Source organism: Botryllus schlosseri, chromosome 8 (genome assembly GCF_051294905.1).
Source record: "Botryllus schlosseri isolate E-star chromosome 8, Bs_hap1, whole genome shotgun sequence".
Lineage (NCBI taxonomy): Eukaryota > Metazoa > Chordata > Ascidiacea > Stolidobranchia > Styelidae > Botryllus > Botryllus schlosseri.
The window spans coordinates 4,085,157-4,099,152 of NC_137243.1; the positions used below are offsets into that span (position 1 = coordinate 4,085,157).

Consider the following 13,996-nt stretch of genomic DNA (forward strand, 5'->3'; position numbering starts at 1 on the left):
TTTAAAATCGTGTTTTAGACGACTTAACAATTTCCTAGCGTTGCCAGTCAAATTTGAATATTTTATTTTTATTTTTTATAGTAAATTTGAAATTTTTCTGACTCTAATAGCTTCAATTCTACATGTTAAAATTGAGCCAAATGTGGTGCGCAACGTTTTTTTGGCAAACGTACCAATTTTATCGAATAGCCAGTAAAATTTTAAGAAAAATTTTTTGTTTGAATAAACCTAGTATGCCGGCTCCGGATCGTAACCAACGCAAAATGTCATCTTTCAGACAATATGCAGCATGTTCATTTGTTGATGTTCACGAAAGCGACCTTTGGGTATCGCACTCTACTAGCTGATTCTAATAACTTGTAAAATACTGTAGCAGTCACATAAGGGCCTATACACGAGTTCCACATGTACCGATACTATCCAATAAAAAGATGATATTTAGTCTTACCGGGTGGCCCCGTCTATAATTGCATATCTGTGACGTGCTGATCAAATAAAATTGGGATCACTTGATCTCTTAATTCCATTTTCAATTTCAATATTGATCTCACACGCCGAAGCAAAAGTATAACTGTTGTCTAAACGTTTGAAGCAGAAGAAGTTTTGATGATCAATTCGCCATTTAGCACGCCCTGGAAGACTGGAGATGTATCAGAAACCGCGGACAGATCTTCCACAATTCCATGCTATAGTGAACTCGTGGTTTTCATCAATGAAATATTTATTGTGTAGGAACTCTTCTCGTAATACGTTTCTGAGATATCCCAACGAGATAAACTTGTCAAACGAAGTTTCTGCTTGAACTTCACGCCAAATAAAACAGGACCGTGAGTGGACTGTATAATTGTACGGCTCTGCGCTGTATAATTCATGTGAGAAATTCAAGAACTAATAAAATTGATATAAGATCAATTAGATAGATAAGGAGAAAGCTCCCGGCGCAGACATTGGACGGGAGAGGCTATAAAAAAATTGACGGATCAGGATTTGATGAGGGTAATTTAGAAAATGGGTTGAATTTCAAGTAATGGCCACCGTACGTAATATAGCGCTTTTATTGCAGTTCGTTACAGTTAATCAACTTTACATGAGAATGGTGTTGAAAAGAAATATGATAGTACCGTGGCATAAATCGGTACCGCTGGCACGTTATCAAAAGAATAATAACCACTCAGTTCCTGGAGCTGTAGGGGCTGGAAACGACGCCGGCAGCTTCGATTTCAATTTAATGGTAAGCTCACGTGTCGGTTATAGTTAGCTTATTCGCATTTGTGCTGAGGTCTAGGGAGCAATCTTTACGGCCCAGGGTACAATCGGTCGATCACACACTATAGGGTACCTTACGTAATATCCTCTCAACGAAAAATTTTGTATTCGCACTCGTGTACCACCCGTGATACAGGCTGTGAATATACAGACTTACACCACGATATAAATCAAACACGACATTTTAATCCAAATGATGCTTGCACATAGTGATGTAGAAAGGAGTGCACTTATAATGGTCACGTATAGGATGTATAACCGCGATATAACCCTGAGATAGGTTTCGTTTTCGCGTACCCTTTGGGTGGTGCTGTTGCTGTTTGTGGTAGCCTACTCATGGTGTTTATCGACTACCACGGTCAAATTGACCGTTTACACCAGGCCAGTTTTCTTCATTTTTATTCCGTAGCTGCCGACTTGTAGCACGGCCCACTTCTAGGCTTTTATAAGACAACGCGTACACGGATGAGATAGCGTTCGGACACGAACCCGCAACCCATTGGTGTTGCAGCTGTGGATTATACCACTACGCCAGTGGTTTTCAACCTTTTTGTCTTCGCGGATCCCTTTTAAACCGTCACGGACCCCGCGGACCCCCCAAAGTTTCAGTTCAAATCTAGCTCAATCATCGTGCAACCGTTAATCTGCCTGGTGCAAATATTAATTGTATGCTAGAGATAAAGAGACAGCAACAAATTATATTTTCTTGAAAATAGCATCATACTATTTATGTAGAAATTTGGTAGACTTTTATTATTCCAAAGCGAATTCCGTAGCTGCATTTGTTGAAATACGGGATCGCGTCTCCAATATGTTTACCTGATTTCCCTAATCGTAATCATTACACAGACCTGGACAACTAGATAATTCTAGTTGTCTAATTTCACTAAATTAGAGCGAAATATCAGTAATCTAATTCTAATCTAATTTGCGAAGCGACTCTACGCATCCCTAATTTGATGTTCTGAGATAATGACATCCTGAAGATGTATCTGAAGATTTCTGAAGATTCTGCAATTTTGCATGATCCCTTTCATCAATTTTTTTTCCCGGCTGCTTCCGCGATTACGGCAAATGTCGAGATATGACAACAAATTAATTGTACAGAATGACTGTGTTTGAAATATTATCATATTTCGTTTATGTAACTGTTTATTGGTTCGTGGTAATCATCACCATGTTACTTATCCACGCAGTTTTGGTTCCCGAATGCGGGTTATTGATCATCATGTAATGGTGGTTCTATAGTGATATGCTTAACTAGGGTTGCATTTAAAACAAAAATAAATTTAATGCAAGTCTGTTTAGAACAAGGCCCTTGTTTATGTTTTTTTTTAAACCATGACGTCTCGAATATTCAATTGTGACGTCATGGTGGATTGACATTGACAATTGAAAATATATAGTCCCGCAAACGCTTGTAGCACACACAAATACAGTTATATTCAATTATGTACTTCATGCGTATTTTTAGTTAGTCCTATTTTTCTATTTTTATCTATCAGGAGACGGGCACTCCACAATTAAAAAACTACAGAGACTATATATCAGGCGGAGGGCGAAGAAAAATTTCAAGTTGAATACTACATATGCTCAAAAATACTAAACCTTATATCAATTTATGAAAAAATTGGAAAAATGTGGGGGAGGAACATCGTTTCTTTCGCCCCCTCCTGGCTACGCCAGTGATTGTGAAAATCCAAAACACGCGAGTTCATGAATCTGAAAGTAGAGCGACTGATACGAGGGCGCTGCTTCTGTAGTGGCCACAATAAGACGGACAGGACTATACGAGCCACTCAGCTAACGAGTGTACAATCGCGGCGCATTGGTTACATGCTGCATGTTTGGTAATTAAAAACAATTCGTAAATTTCTAAATTATGTGTTTTTTAATGGAAATACGGGAAAGGGTAGAAATCGCATATAGTGCTATACAGTAAGATAAGTCATTTCAAACCTGCGGCGAATATCAAAATATATGTCTTACAAAGTGGAAGATGTTAGTATCGGTTCATAAGTTCATAGCCATATTTTGAACTTTACCAAACTATGGATTTCGTGAACTTCACCATGCTTAACGCAGTCGCGCCGTGTAACATCCTTTCAAATCTTTGAAGTCACGCTTCGTGTAGATTGCCAATTTGTAGCATCGATCTATGACACTGGAAATCATCATATGTTCTCGGAAGATTATGATATTAACCCTATTAGCGTGTGACATTGTGTGACCAGACACACACACAGTAGTTTCCAGATTATAGCGTGTAGACAGCAGGAGGCAAGTTGAGATTTTTCAGTCGCCTAATTGCTCTTTTTCAATCTAGTCATAACTATAATTATGCATGGGGCTGCATTTAATACAAATGGTCGTTTAAAACACTTTGTTCAAAACATGTTTTAAACAGTGTTTTAAACAAAGGTCCTTCAAAAAAATTGTGTTTTTTTTAGTTGTAAAATCGTGCCGTAATTGTGTAAATACTTTCCAAAAACGTGTCGTATGAGCCTATGGACGATTACCAATCGATATCACCGACGTATATGATATGGGATGGCTGGAAATCTCAAAATAGTCCGTTCAACAGCTATAGTTCGTAGATATTTCGTCAAAGGAGCTTTATTTATCCTATTAGGCATCAGTTTTTCAGCGCCAAAAGGCACACCAAGGCATATTTTACCCAACACTAAGCGCGATCCCAGAAAGATCGCTGGCGTTAGAACCTTGTCCAAAGATCGCGCGGGATGGCCGTGTGGTATCAACATAATAGCTCGAGATGAATAATTGCGTGCGTTCTAAATCTTTGAACCCCCCACCAGCACCCCCAATACGGAGGCGAGCTCGAATGGGGCCTAAAATTATTTCGTAAATAAACATAAATTCATTGAGCATTATTTGTTAGAATCATTAAACATTAACAGTGCAGTCTTGGTATACCTTCACCTTCGACTCCAGAATCCCTACTTCAGTGTTGGAGGTTATGATGGCTTCTGATCAGCCTAAGCGGTATCTTACAAAGCCTAGAACGAAAGTGGGCTGAGTTAAAAGTTGGCAGATCAAAGATACAAGGTACAGTGCTGTAGCTTGGTATAAATAAGGATTGATGTCGAAACACCATAATTACCAAAACTAAAACAATCGTACCAGTAATGAGCAGCCCCACCCCCAATATGGACTTTAGTCTGTATATTGAGTAGCCTTAGATTGGGCCTGTGGCGGTTGGTATCAGTTGGTGATCCATACTGGACCACGGATACGTTTATGATCCGCCAATGGAATAGTTTGGGCCGCCCTGATCGATGTGAACAAGAGTGAATGCACTGCTAGTGATGTTGCGTTGTTCGAGAAAGTGCCATGGATTCGTATGGTAAACTGGTTTGTGACGATATCCAGGAATTAGCGCTTGTAATACATTTGCTTGCCTACGCTTCACTTCATTCTCACGGTCCTTTTGGAACAAAAATACACTATTTCTACGCCCCGCTACACCGCAACATTAATTATTCTCCCGCGTATCAAACAAAACACTTAATTCGCCCGCTTGTCAGCTTTACATCGAACATAGCGTTGGGGAAAGGAACTGCTAATGCTTTCATTATGGAAAATTACGACCGATAAATTGGATATGAAAGCTTAATACCAAGGCCGAATCGGACGGCCTATTACGCTCATTTAATCTGAATTGGTGGATTAAAATGCTAGATTGGTTAGCACCTGAACGCTGTTCATTAGTCCATGACTCATGCAACAAGAGATGCACTGCCAGGAACAGGCTATCTTGTCGGATAAGAAATTTACGCGGGAGGCAAAGTGGGCGCGAAAGGTATCCTTGCAAGTATAATGATTTTGTTTTAACGGAGTATGACTGCAGCTATCTTTTGACAGTACGGCTTGAGAAATGATATGGGTGGGGGTGATGGGCCTCAATTGAGTCCATTTTGTATATAGACGGGTGAAAGTTATATATATGACTCCTGTACGAACCGTCATGGTAGTCGTGATGAATAAAATACTATATCGATATATGGATGCCCGGAAAACGACTGTTGGCGATATACTCGGGTTACCATATTTTTTGAATCTGAAAGAGGACACTTTTTAAAAATTTCCAGACTTACAATACCGGAGTAAAAACCGGAAAATTGGCAAATTTATTGCGAGTTTGTAGTTGGTTGACCAAAAGAAAAAGGTCGACTTTCTGGCTCAACTCCCGACAAGTCATCTTAAAAGAGGACGTATGGTAACCCTATTACGATATACATGGGTTGGTTTAAGAACTGCATTGTTTGCGACGGCATCAAAGGATAGAAAATGTCGAAACACATATCTCGCCCTGCGCTCGCAAAAATATATCGGATTTTAAAAGAATCCCATGCACAGTGAATGGGTAAATATTGCGAAATCTTGTTAATTGGCATACCGCATCAAAAACGAACGCGACGATCTTATCATTAGTATGCGCCTTTGCGACAGAATGATATCGCGAATCGGTGATTGTCTCTGGTATATTTGGCCAATCGACACGACAATGCTAAAATTGAAGTCATCAAATGGGAAACAAATCTGCTCAGGTGCGCATTCAACATGGACGGCACTGTGTAGTTCAATTTTTATGTAGCTGATTGTGTCATCGATATAACACACTTACAGTCGAATATCAACCCGCCCCTTCCAGTTGTATGTTTCCAAGGAATACGTGCTGCCTCTCCACATCGTCAATGCGTCACTCATATTTACTCAATTGAACTTGCGGTATCTTTTGTCCGCCGAAGTCCTCCTTTGTGCGGATTGCAGACAAACACACCGCCGATAATTTCCTTCTCGAACACACGGAATGAATTGTTTTCCTAGTAGAGAATCGATTTTAATAGCAGTGTATGCGATGTTACTATTATTCTTAATTCCGCATTTTTTTAACAATCTGCTCATATAGTGGATTATCCTTCAACGCGGCGATCAGCCTGAACGTTGAGCATTGAGGATTCACAATTTGATTAAATGCTGTACAATTGTGCACGCTGTGCAGTTATGACGAATGGTACGATTTACGATTCGAATCAAATTACAGTCCGTAAACCTTGATATGATCGGTCAACGAGAAAGCTTGTTTATGTCGATACATTATTTACACAGAGCCTTATTCTGACATTTTCAATAACAATAATAACCGGGCAGGTTGCTCCCCGGATTATGCGTGGATTTACCAGTTTTACTGTGAATAAGGCATATGATTATAATAATGATATTTCCTGAAATATACCAACAATATATTTGGCGTAGCAATGGTAGTTATGATATATTGCTGCCGTCGCCTATCGTGCAAACCGGCGTATTATGCTACGAGTGTGATACTGTATTTGCAACCATAACGGTTACTGCGACGGCACGTTCAGTAAAACCTGACTCGCGATATATGAATTAAAAGTGGATTGCGGACAAGCGATGCAAGCAAGTATGGTTTAACCCTACATTATTCGATGCGAAATTGCGCACACGTTGGAATCATAACGCACAATACGCCAAATAGGTGTTATGCGCATGAGAAATCACTGGAGTACTTACGATATGAATCAGATTATAGTGCCTTTTCAGAAAGTCGTGAGTATGTACCAGTATGTTCGTGCCGTCTTGAGTGCTACAGCGGAACTCGAATCTTAATCAATGTTTGGCAGTTATATCCTGTTCTGTGTAACCGATTTTAGCTAATCTTTGATGCTGAGTAGCAAGACAGTCACGATGCGCATATCGGCAACCCCGGAGTTGTTGTTTCTGATTATGCTTTCAGCGTTGTTGAAGATGTCACCTTATTATAGGATATTTGTGTAGCGTAAATTGTGTGGAATCTATAACGACCGACTTCTATTGATTATTTCTATTCTCCAAGTCTCATATTCATAACCTTATTTGATCATTCGAATCGGTCACAGTGAGATAGCAGCCGTCGAGTTAGAGAGAGAGAGAGAGAACCTTAAGTCATACTTATATGCCCGAAATCGCCCAGTCCGCATTGACGTGCTGCTTCCAGCATTGTAGAGCGTGGTATTCCGTTAGCATTTCTGTCTCTTGCTAATTTTCTAGTCAAAACCATAGCCACTTCGATGGTGCAGCGCGGTTGCAGAGTTCCAATCAGGTCACCGTTGTAAACTTCTTCGTAGGCTTTGCGCTAGATATGGACGGGCGTCCCGATGGGAAGGAGGATGCCGTGAAGGAGAAATTTCTTGACGATGTAGGTTCGGCAGAACGCGAAACGACTCGATTGTACAAGGCTGCTCGTTGTTATCAGAGTTCGTCCAAAAAGGTTTAAATTTGTTTTATTAGCGGCGGAAATGTAACGCGTCTCGATGTGGGTGTCAGACTAAATTACTTGTAAAATGATGATAATGGTTTGAAACAGCAACAACAAATCAGTTTATTATCACTTAATGCCAAGTGACAAGGGAAAAGATATGGCAAGAGATTTTTGAGGCTCTTGATTAATTCCTTGTACATTTATGACTTTCAAACGTTTGATAAATGTCTGTACGGTCTGTACTCTGATGGCAATATACCGATGGCACCATGGGATGCATCTCCCAGTGATAAGTGTACTTGTCAAGGTAACATTATGGGAAAGAGTGTTTAATATCACGAATCTCAGGGATACCCTGTCTAACCGCAGACTATCTCTGTCATATATCGCAAGTGAGGGTCATTTCGGTTGGAGGGTGACTCAAGTACAAACAAAGTCGTAGTTACTTCTGCGTATGCATCAGTCTGGCGAATATATCTTCACCGCGGCCTTATTCGTATCTAGTCTACACAACAACAAGGTGTAGAACTGTATGATGTCTCGCTACCACAGCCGCTGTATACTATGATGTTGATGAACCCTTAGTTCATTAATATTAGCTTGTTGATCCTGGAGGTCTTGAAAAAATTAGTCGAGATTCAGGTAAAGGTGTTTGTGACTTGTTCTCATCGAGTTCTCGTGAACGCTAGCTTCATTACTTCATTAACTAACTTGATCTCAACGATGCCTTCATTGAGTTGTTCGTTCTCGAGTCCATTCATTTCACCAATGTTTGTTACGTATATGATTGTACTAATGCACTTATTGCTATGATTATTACGTTCTCATTTGATTGTATTTTGCAGGAGCTCTCCATCGAGCCTCAGAAGAAAAATTGGGCGGGGATAATAATATCTATCCTTGTCATATCCACCGTATTCGGAGTAGTAGGACTGTGTGCTTATCTCCTACAGCCAGGTACAAGGATTATGAATATTAGTGGGTATATAGGCTGCGTCAATCAGTAGGCCTATACCCAGATATGTCGCTGACAGTTTTCACAACTGGACGCAAAGTGAATGAGATCCAAGATTGGCGAAGACCCGCTAAGTTGTTTCAATTATCATTTATTTCCGTCGCGACACTCGGTGTGCACTGCGTACATCCTATCCAATCGTCTATCATCGATCGCATATCGTGCTGTCGATAATAGTACACACCTGGTTGTTATATTTGAACAGCTGCAATGTGTCACCCCGCAAAATGGCATAACACAATCTATTATACCCCACAAATGCTAGTTTGGACATGTTGATAAGTATTTTCAGCATGTTACGGAAACGGAGTGTCCGTCTGCTTTGGTTAGAATCATGCAAACCGTCCTCTCTGATGTGTGAGCAATCTAGTATATACTAAGATATATAAAACCAGAATAATGCTAAAATTCTGCCACCCGATAGAGACTAGCTGGGCCCAGAATTACATGCGTATTATCGAGTGATAAGGAAACCTTGCTTTATTCATGATATTGGCCGGCTGTATACTGTACAGTGTACAGTATATTACATATTACAATAAAAAGCATGCTGTCGTTTTCCAGATGAGGCAGAAACGTCATATCGGTACCAATACGACTTCGACGCCATTTTCGATCCTGATTGGATGCCGCGACATGCCAAAGCGAAATGGGTTGGAGGTGAGATATGGATTGCCGACCATTTCATCTTGAATGTAACAGTTGCGCTTACGAAAATGGGGCCTAATCTGTGATGGACGCACCACTGTGTGCGCCGTACATTGTATACTGACGTATAGGTACCTAACATATCTAGATATCATACTTGTACAGTACGACATCACACGTGTGTACGTATAGTCTTGTTAAGCGTTTTACGAGACTCGATGTTTAAGCACGTCTTTCTTTGTCACTGGATTAATGAGCATCACGCAACGCTGTATGGATGTTGTTCCGACTTGACATATCGATTTTAAAGGCCCCTGTTTAATCGTGTGTCGATTTTATCATTTTAAAACGACAGAGATTAAACACTAACAATAGTACGTTTGGGCGTACAACCTAACAATTTTTCCAACCGAGTTGCTTTGGTTCTTTGCTACTGCTACGCTTTTTATATAAGCATATATGTCAGGGGTGTCAAACGTACGGCCCGCCAGACGATTTCATCCGGCCCGCGAAGCAATTCTGAATAGATTGAAAAATTGTTATATATATGAGATTTTTCGCAAGAAATAATTTTGTTAAATATTCCCTCAAGACAGCAAGTGTCGAGCATGCTCATAGGTCACATTATAACCACCCGATTACGGCGCTGTGGTTTTACTCTCTCTAATTCGAGAAGGCAAAAGCGAACACTGAGTTCATAGTATTGTTGAAATATGGACCAACAAGTAGTTATTCACAGAAGCGAGAACGCCAATGCGGAACCGTTATATGCAGTTTGCATGGAAAATATATATGATGGCACTGCTATGTCACTTCCCACCCAATCGGTCCCCGGACTTAAGAGAAACCCGACTTGCGATTTAATGATAATAATCCAAATTTCAACGTCCTCGTTTACAGATAATTATCAACTTATATCGTCGTTAGCGCCACTGCGTTATCGGTTCTTAACTGTATTCGACCGGTCAATCCTCGTGTTTTTGCCAATTCCATTAGTCGCGAATAAAGGTGTTGCGACTTATTAGAATAAAACCCCTATGAGCCGTATATTATTATCTGTATATCTTTGATATTAAAGTATTCAAGTGAAAAGCAAGAGTCCGGGGAAACATTTTGGAATAAGTTGACTGGTCCGGCCCGCGGGCGATTTGAAGACTTGAATCCGGTCTGTGACGTAATTTGAGTTTGACACAATTGGCATATACATGGTATATCTCCTTTTCCCCTAGGCCCTGGTGCATGGATCTTACTGCTTTGCGAGTGTTGTGTCTGGATGTTACTGGGTCACCTGCTCAGTGCTCACATCGTGATTTCCCTGCTGCATATTGATTGCCATATCTTTCAATTGTCGATAGCGGATATGCCATCAAGTGATATCTTCGGTCTGTGTTGTTGCTGGTGTTTATTAAACAAAAATTGTGTGCTTATCTTCAGTTGGCCTTTTGCACCACGGTTAGTGATGGCATAAAAAGAAATGCACCACTACAAAATAGTATTGCATCTGTATTATTTTGATTCGTTTCAGAATATCTTTACTACTACGATAACAACCGGAATTTTGTTCAACGGAGGGGTAACGAAGCAAAGATTCTTCTGACCAACGAAACCATGGTAAAGTGCATTCTATTTTGTGACATTGCATCACCTCACCAAACTATAACTTGATTCGCTCCATCCATTCGCGTGTAACTTCTACGATAAAAGCATGTGCATTCATGGAACGCGAATATGTTGGCGTTAAATATAATAGATTTGAGTCGAATTGGCATCAGTAACATTGCACGGAAGAGCCTACTCGTGAGGCACACAGTGTTGAAACTTATGCATACGATCGTATACCGCTTGTACGCGTATGGACTATATTTGGGGATTCGATCTCTTTCTATAGATGTTCATTGGAAATAGGGTTAACTAACCTACTTTACATTACTCTTCATGAGTGTTCTGTTCAATACACTTGACTGGGATCCAAAAATGATCCAGTAGCTCCTGGGGATACATTTTCTCCATTGGCGATAATAATAGCTCTCCGTTGGTATCGGTTTATGCGTTATCTATGTGCATGTACATGTGCATGTGCACTGTGCAGTCATAGCAATAGCAAGCCCACTTTTCGTCCAGGCTAATATGCAGTCTTGTATTATATGGGTGCATTGTGATTTGAGCAGCATTGCTTGGTGTCATACATACCTGCAAGTTGACGACATCTCACAGTTGAATGCTTTTCAGAATGATCTCGCTGTGTATGATGTTGTCGTCTCGCCGGACTTCAAATACGCCCTTTTAATTTATAACTACGGCAAGGTAAGCGCTGGCATACTTGGGATATCTATTATTTATTTATTCACACCTGCATAACGCCAGCATCGAGGATATTGTGCTCATTGTGCGAATGAATAGACAGGGCTGCCGTACCGCCCTTATATCTGAGATTTGTCCTTTTTTGGACTAGTGCCTTATTATCTACCATCAGTTTATTAATGTCGCTTTTTGGTTGGTCCCTATGTCATTTCCATTATCGTGCGTAGCTCTATATTACATGTTTGGTATGAATGCTGCGATCCCACAATTCGAGGTTTGAAGGCTCACAAAGTGAAAATATAGGTTCGCCCAAATGTGTTTAGCTCAATTAAGTTAATTAACAACCCACTTCGCTGGGCGCACACCATTTGATATTATCACTTCTTGGCGGGCTACAATGTTTTTCTCTGCGTACCTCCGGTTGCACACTGCTAAGCAGTATATGTTGATGTGCTTTTGATAAGTGAGCGGTTGTTTGGACACGGCATTAAATTACTTGCCTGATATTCATATCATTTGAGTTGACGTTCAAAAGCAGCGTCATATTCGGATGACAATAATACTATTCGATAGTAAGACGGTATTCGTGAATCATGGGAGTTACACGATTGTAAACATCCATAGCTTTACACTTTAAGGAAATGGCGCGTTCCCCAAATGTTTTGTTATCATTACATTCGTGTTGTTCCGTGATCACTAATTACTTTTTAGGAGCATACTGCATCACGAAAGGAATTATTTTTCTTTACTCCGGAAATTCCGGAAATATCGGCGTTTTTTTAATGTGACTCGGGATAATCTGACGTATTCGCCAGCGCGTATTTTAACATCCCTCAAAATGGCACTTCCATCGCCGCTCGGTGGAAAAACTAATTATCTTATTTACGCAAGACCAAATTCCGAGGTGCAGCGGCTGATTTAGCATCATGTTTTTGGACCTCACTACGATAGGCCTGGTAGCTACAGCTACAGACTATACCTGTACAGCTGTGCCGTTGACACTCGTTAAGGTACACATGGTTTCTAATACCAGCAGGTCATTATTATCGTTGAAAATGATTGCATTGGTAGGGGATTTAGTTCTCGTGAAGTGTTTTGGGCTCTGTGCTCACGATTAATTAATCGTGTCTGTTTTCTCATAGGTCTACCGGTACTCAAGTCTTGCAGAATATTCCGTGTACGCATTTGAAACTAGGTAAGATATGTCGATGTCCTATTAGCATTATGACTGACTTTACTGCTTTGTCAATACACAAGTGATTTTACGTTACAATTAACACCATTGTCAATGGTACAGTGACTCTGTTATTCATTATGCCTCATTTATATTATCTATATCTATCCCTTTCTCTTTCTAAATGTAGTTCATTACATGAATGTTTTGTTTACGAATTGTTTCTGTACATTTTGTGTTGGTTTGTCTATTGAAAATTCAAGCCAAATATTGTTCCTACATTCAACATTACCAATTATATTCCTACGACTTTCATGTTTCGATTTTTAACCATATCTTTTACTCTACTTGCACGAGTATGGGACATTCTGCACTTGATTTGTATTTAATATCCGTTGCGGAGAGCTTAATCACTTCGGCAATTTCGACTGCGTATGAGCGCAAAATAGGATTCTGTGGCCGTGATAATTGCGGCCTATTGTGGTTTGAACTTGGATGACACGGATTTACGCAGTTACATTAATAATTTGCATCCACCAGGTGGAGAATGGATAAATGTCGAATTACCATAAAGAAAAACAAACACAACGGATATCGCCTGCTGTAGGCACAAACAATCCAATACGCACTGGAATTATATTTCGCAGAATTGTAAAGAAAGATTGGCGCTTTTAGCGGCTGAGTGATAAATCATTGCCAGCTATGGTGGATAGCGAGAACCGCTAGTAATTAAACTCAGTTATCAAGTTTCATATTACGGGGAAAGTCAGGTGAACCGCGTTCTGTTTCAAATATAAGGTCCCAGACAGTGATTCTCAAACATTTTGGACTAATTGCCCACTCATCAAGCTCGACATAGCTTTCTTGCGCTCCCAAAGCCCGAGCTCATCAGTACTGAAGAAAACCTACTTTTCTGGAGTACTCAAGTAGGTTATCTGATTGTACAGCTTACTCGGAAGTTCACATATGTACCTTTCATTCGACCACGGCAAAACATAATGCCAGCTCCTCATCACACTGAAGATAATTTGATAATTTATCGACCACATCTATTTCACTGCATTATGTGACAATGCTGTACGTTGATCACTTCACATAAATGTCATTTCTACTGAAGCGGTAAGCTTTGTGCTAAATATTTTGAATGGTAGGATACGATCAATCGGCCTCTCAGGGCTTCCAAGGAGGACAAATAGTATACAAACTATTATTCTTGTTGATAAACTAAACTCTTAGTAGAAACTGGAAATTAGCGTGTAATTTTGTTACTTGAAAAGATTATGCGCAGCCCTATATTGCAGTGCGT

At 40.1% G+C, this 13,996-nt stretch overlaps 1 protein-coding gene across 4 annotated transcripts in view; it reads left to right on the top strand.

The window, feature by feature from the left end:
• LOC145444197 (inactive dipeptidyl peptidase 10-like) overlaps window positions 1–13,996 on the top strand; it is a 44,636-nt gene that overhangs the window by 8,828 nt on the left and 21,812 nt on the right. The window contains exons 1-7 of one of the 4 annotated variants that reach the window (XM_080322127.1): window positions 6,834–7,146; window positions 7,216–7,561; window positions 8,398–8,509; window positions 9,132–9,227; window positions 10,741–10,826; window positions 11,445–11,519; window positions 12,659–12,711. In XM_080322127.1, coding sequence (XP_080178253.1) covers window positions 7,433–7,561; window positions 8,398–8,509; window positions 9,132–9,227; window positions 10,741–10,826; window positions 11,445–11,519; window positions 12,659–12,711 — 551 coding nt within the window. In that variant the 5' untranslated portion in view covers window positions 6,834–7,146; window positions 7,216–7,432. Of the gene's footprint in view, window positions 1–949; window positions 1,232–4,822; window positions 5,087–6,833; window positions 7,147–7,215; window positions 7,562–8,397; window positions 8,510–9,131; window positions 9,228–10,740; window positions 10,827–11,444; window positions 11,520–12,658; window positions 12,712–13,996 lie in introns of those variants that run through there. The other 3 variants (XM_080322125.1, XM_080322128.1, XM_080322126.1) reach the window with 3 other exon arrangements.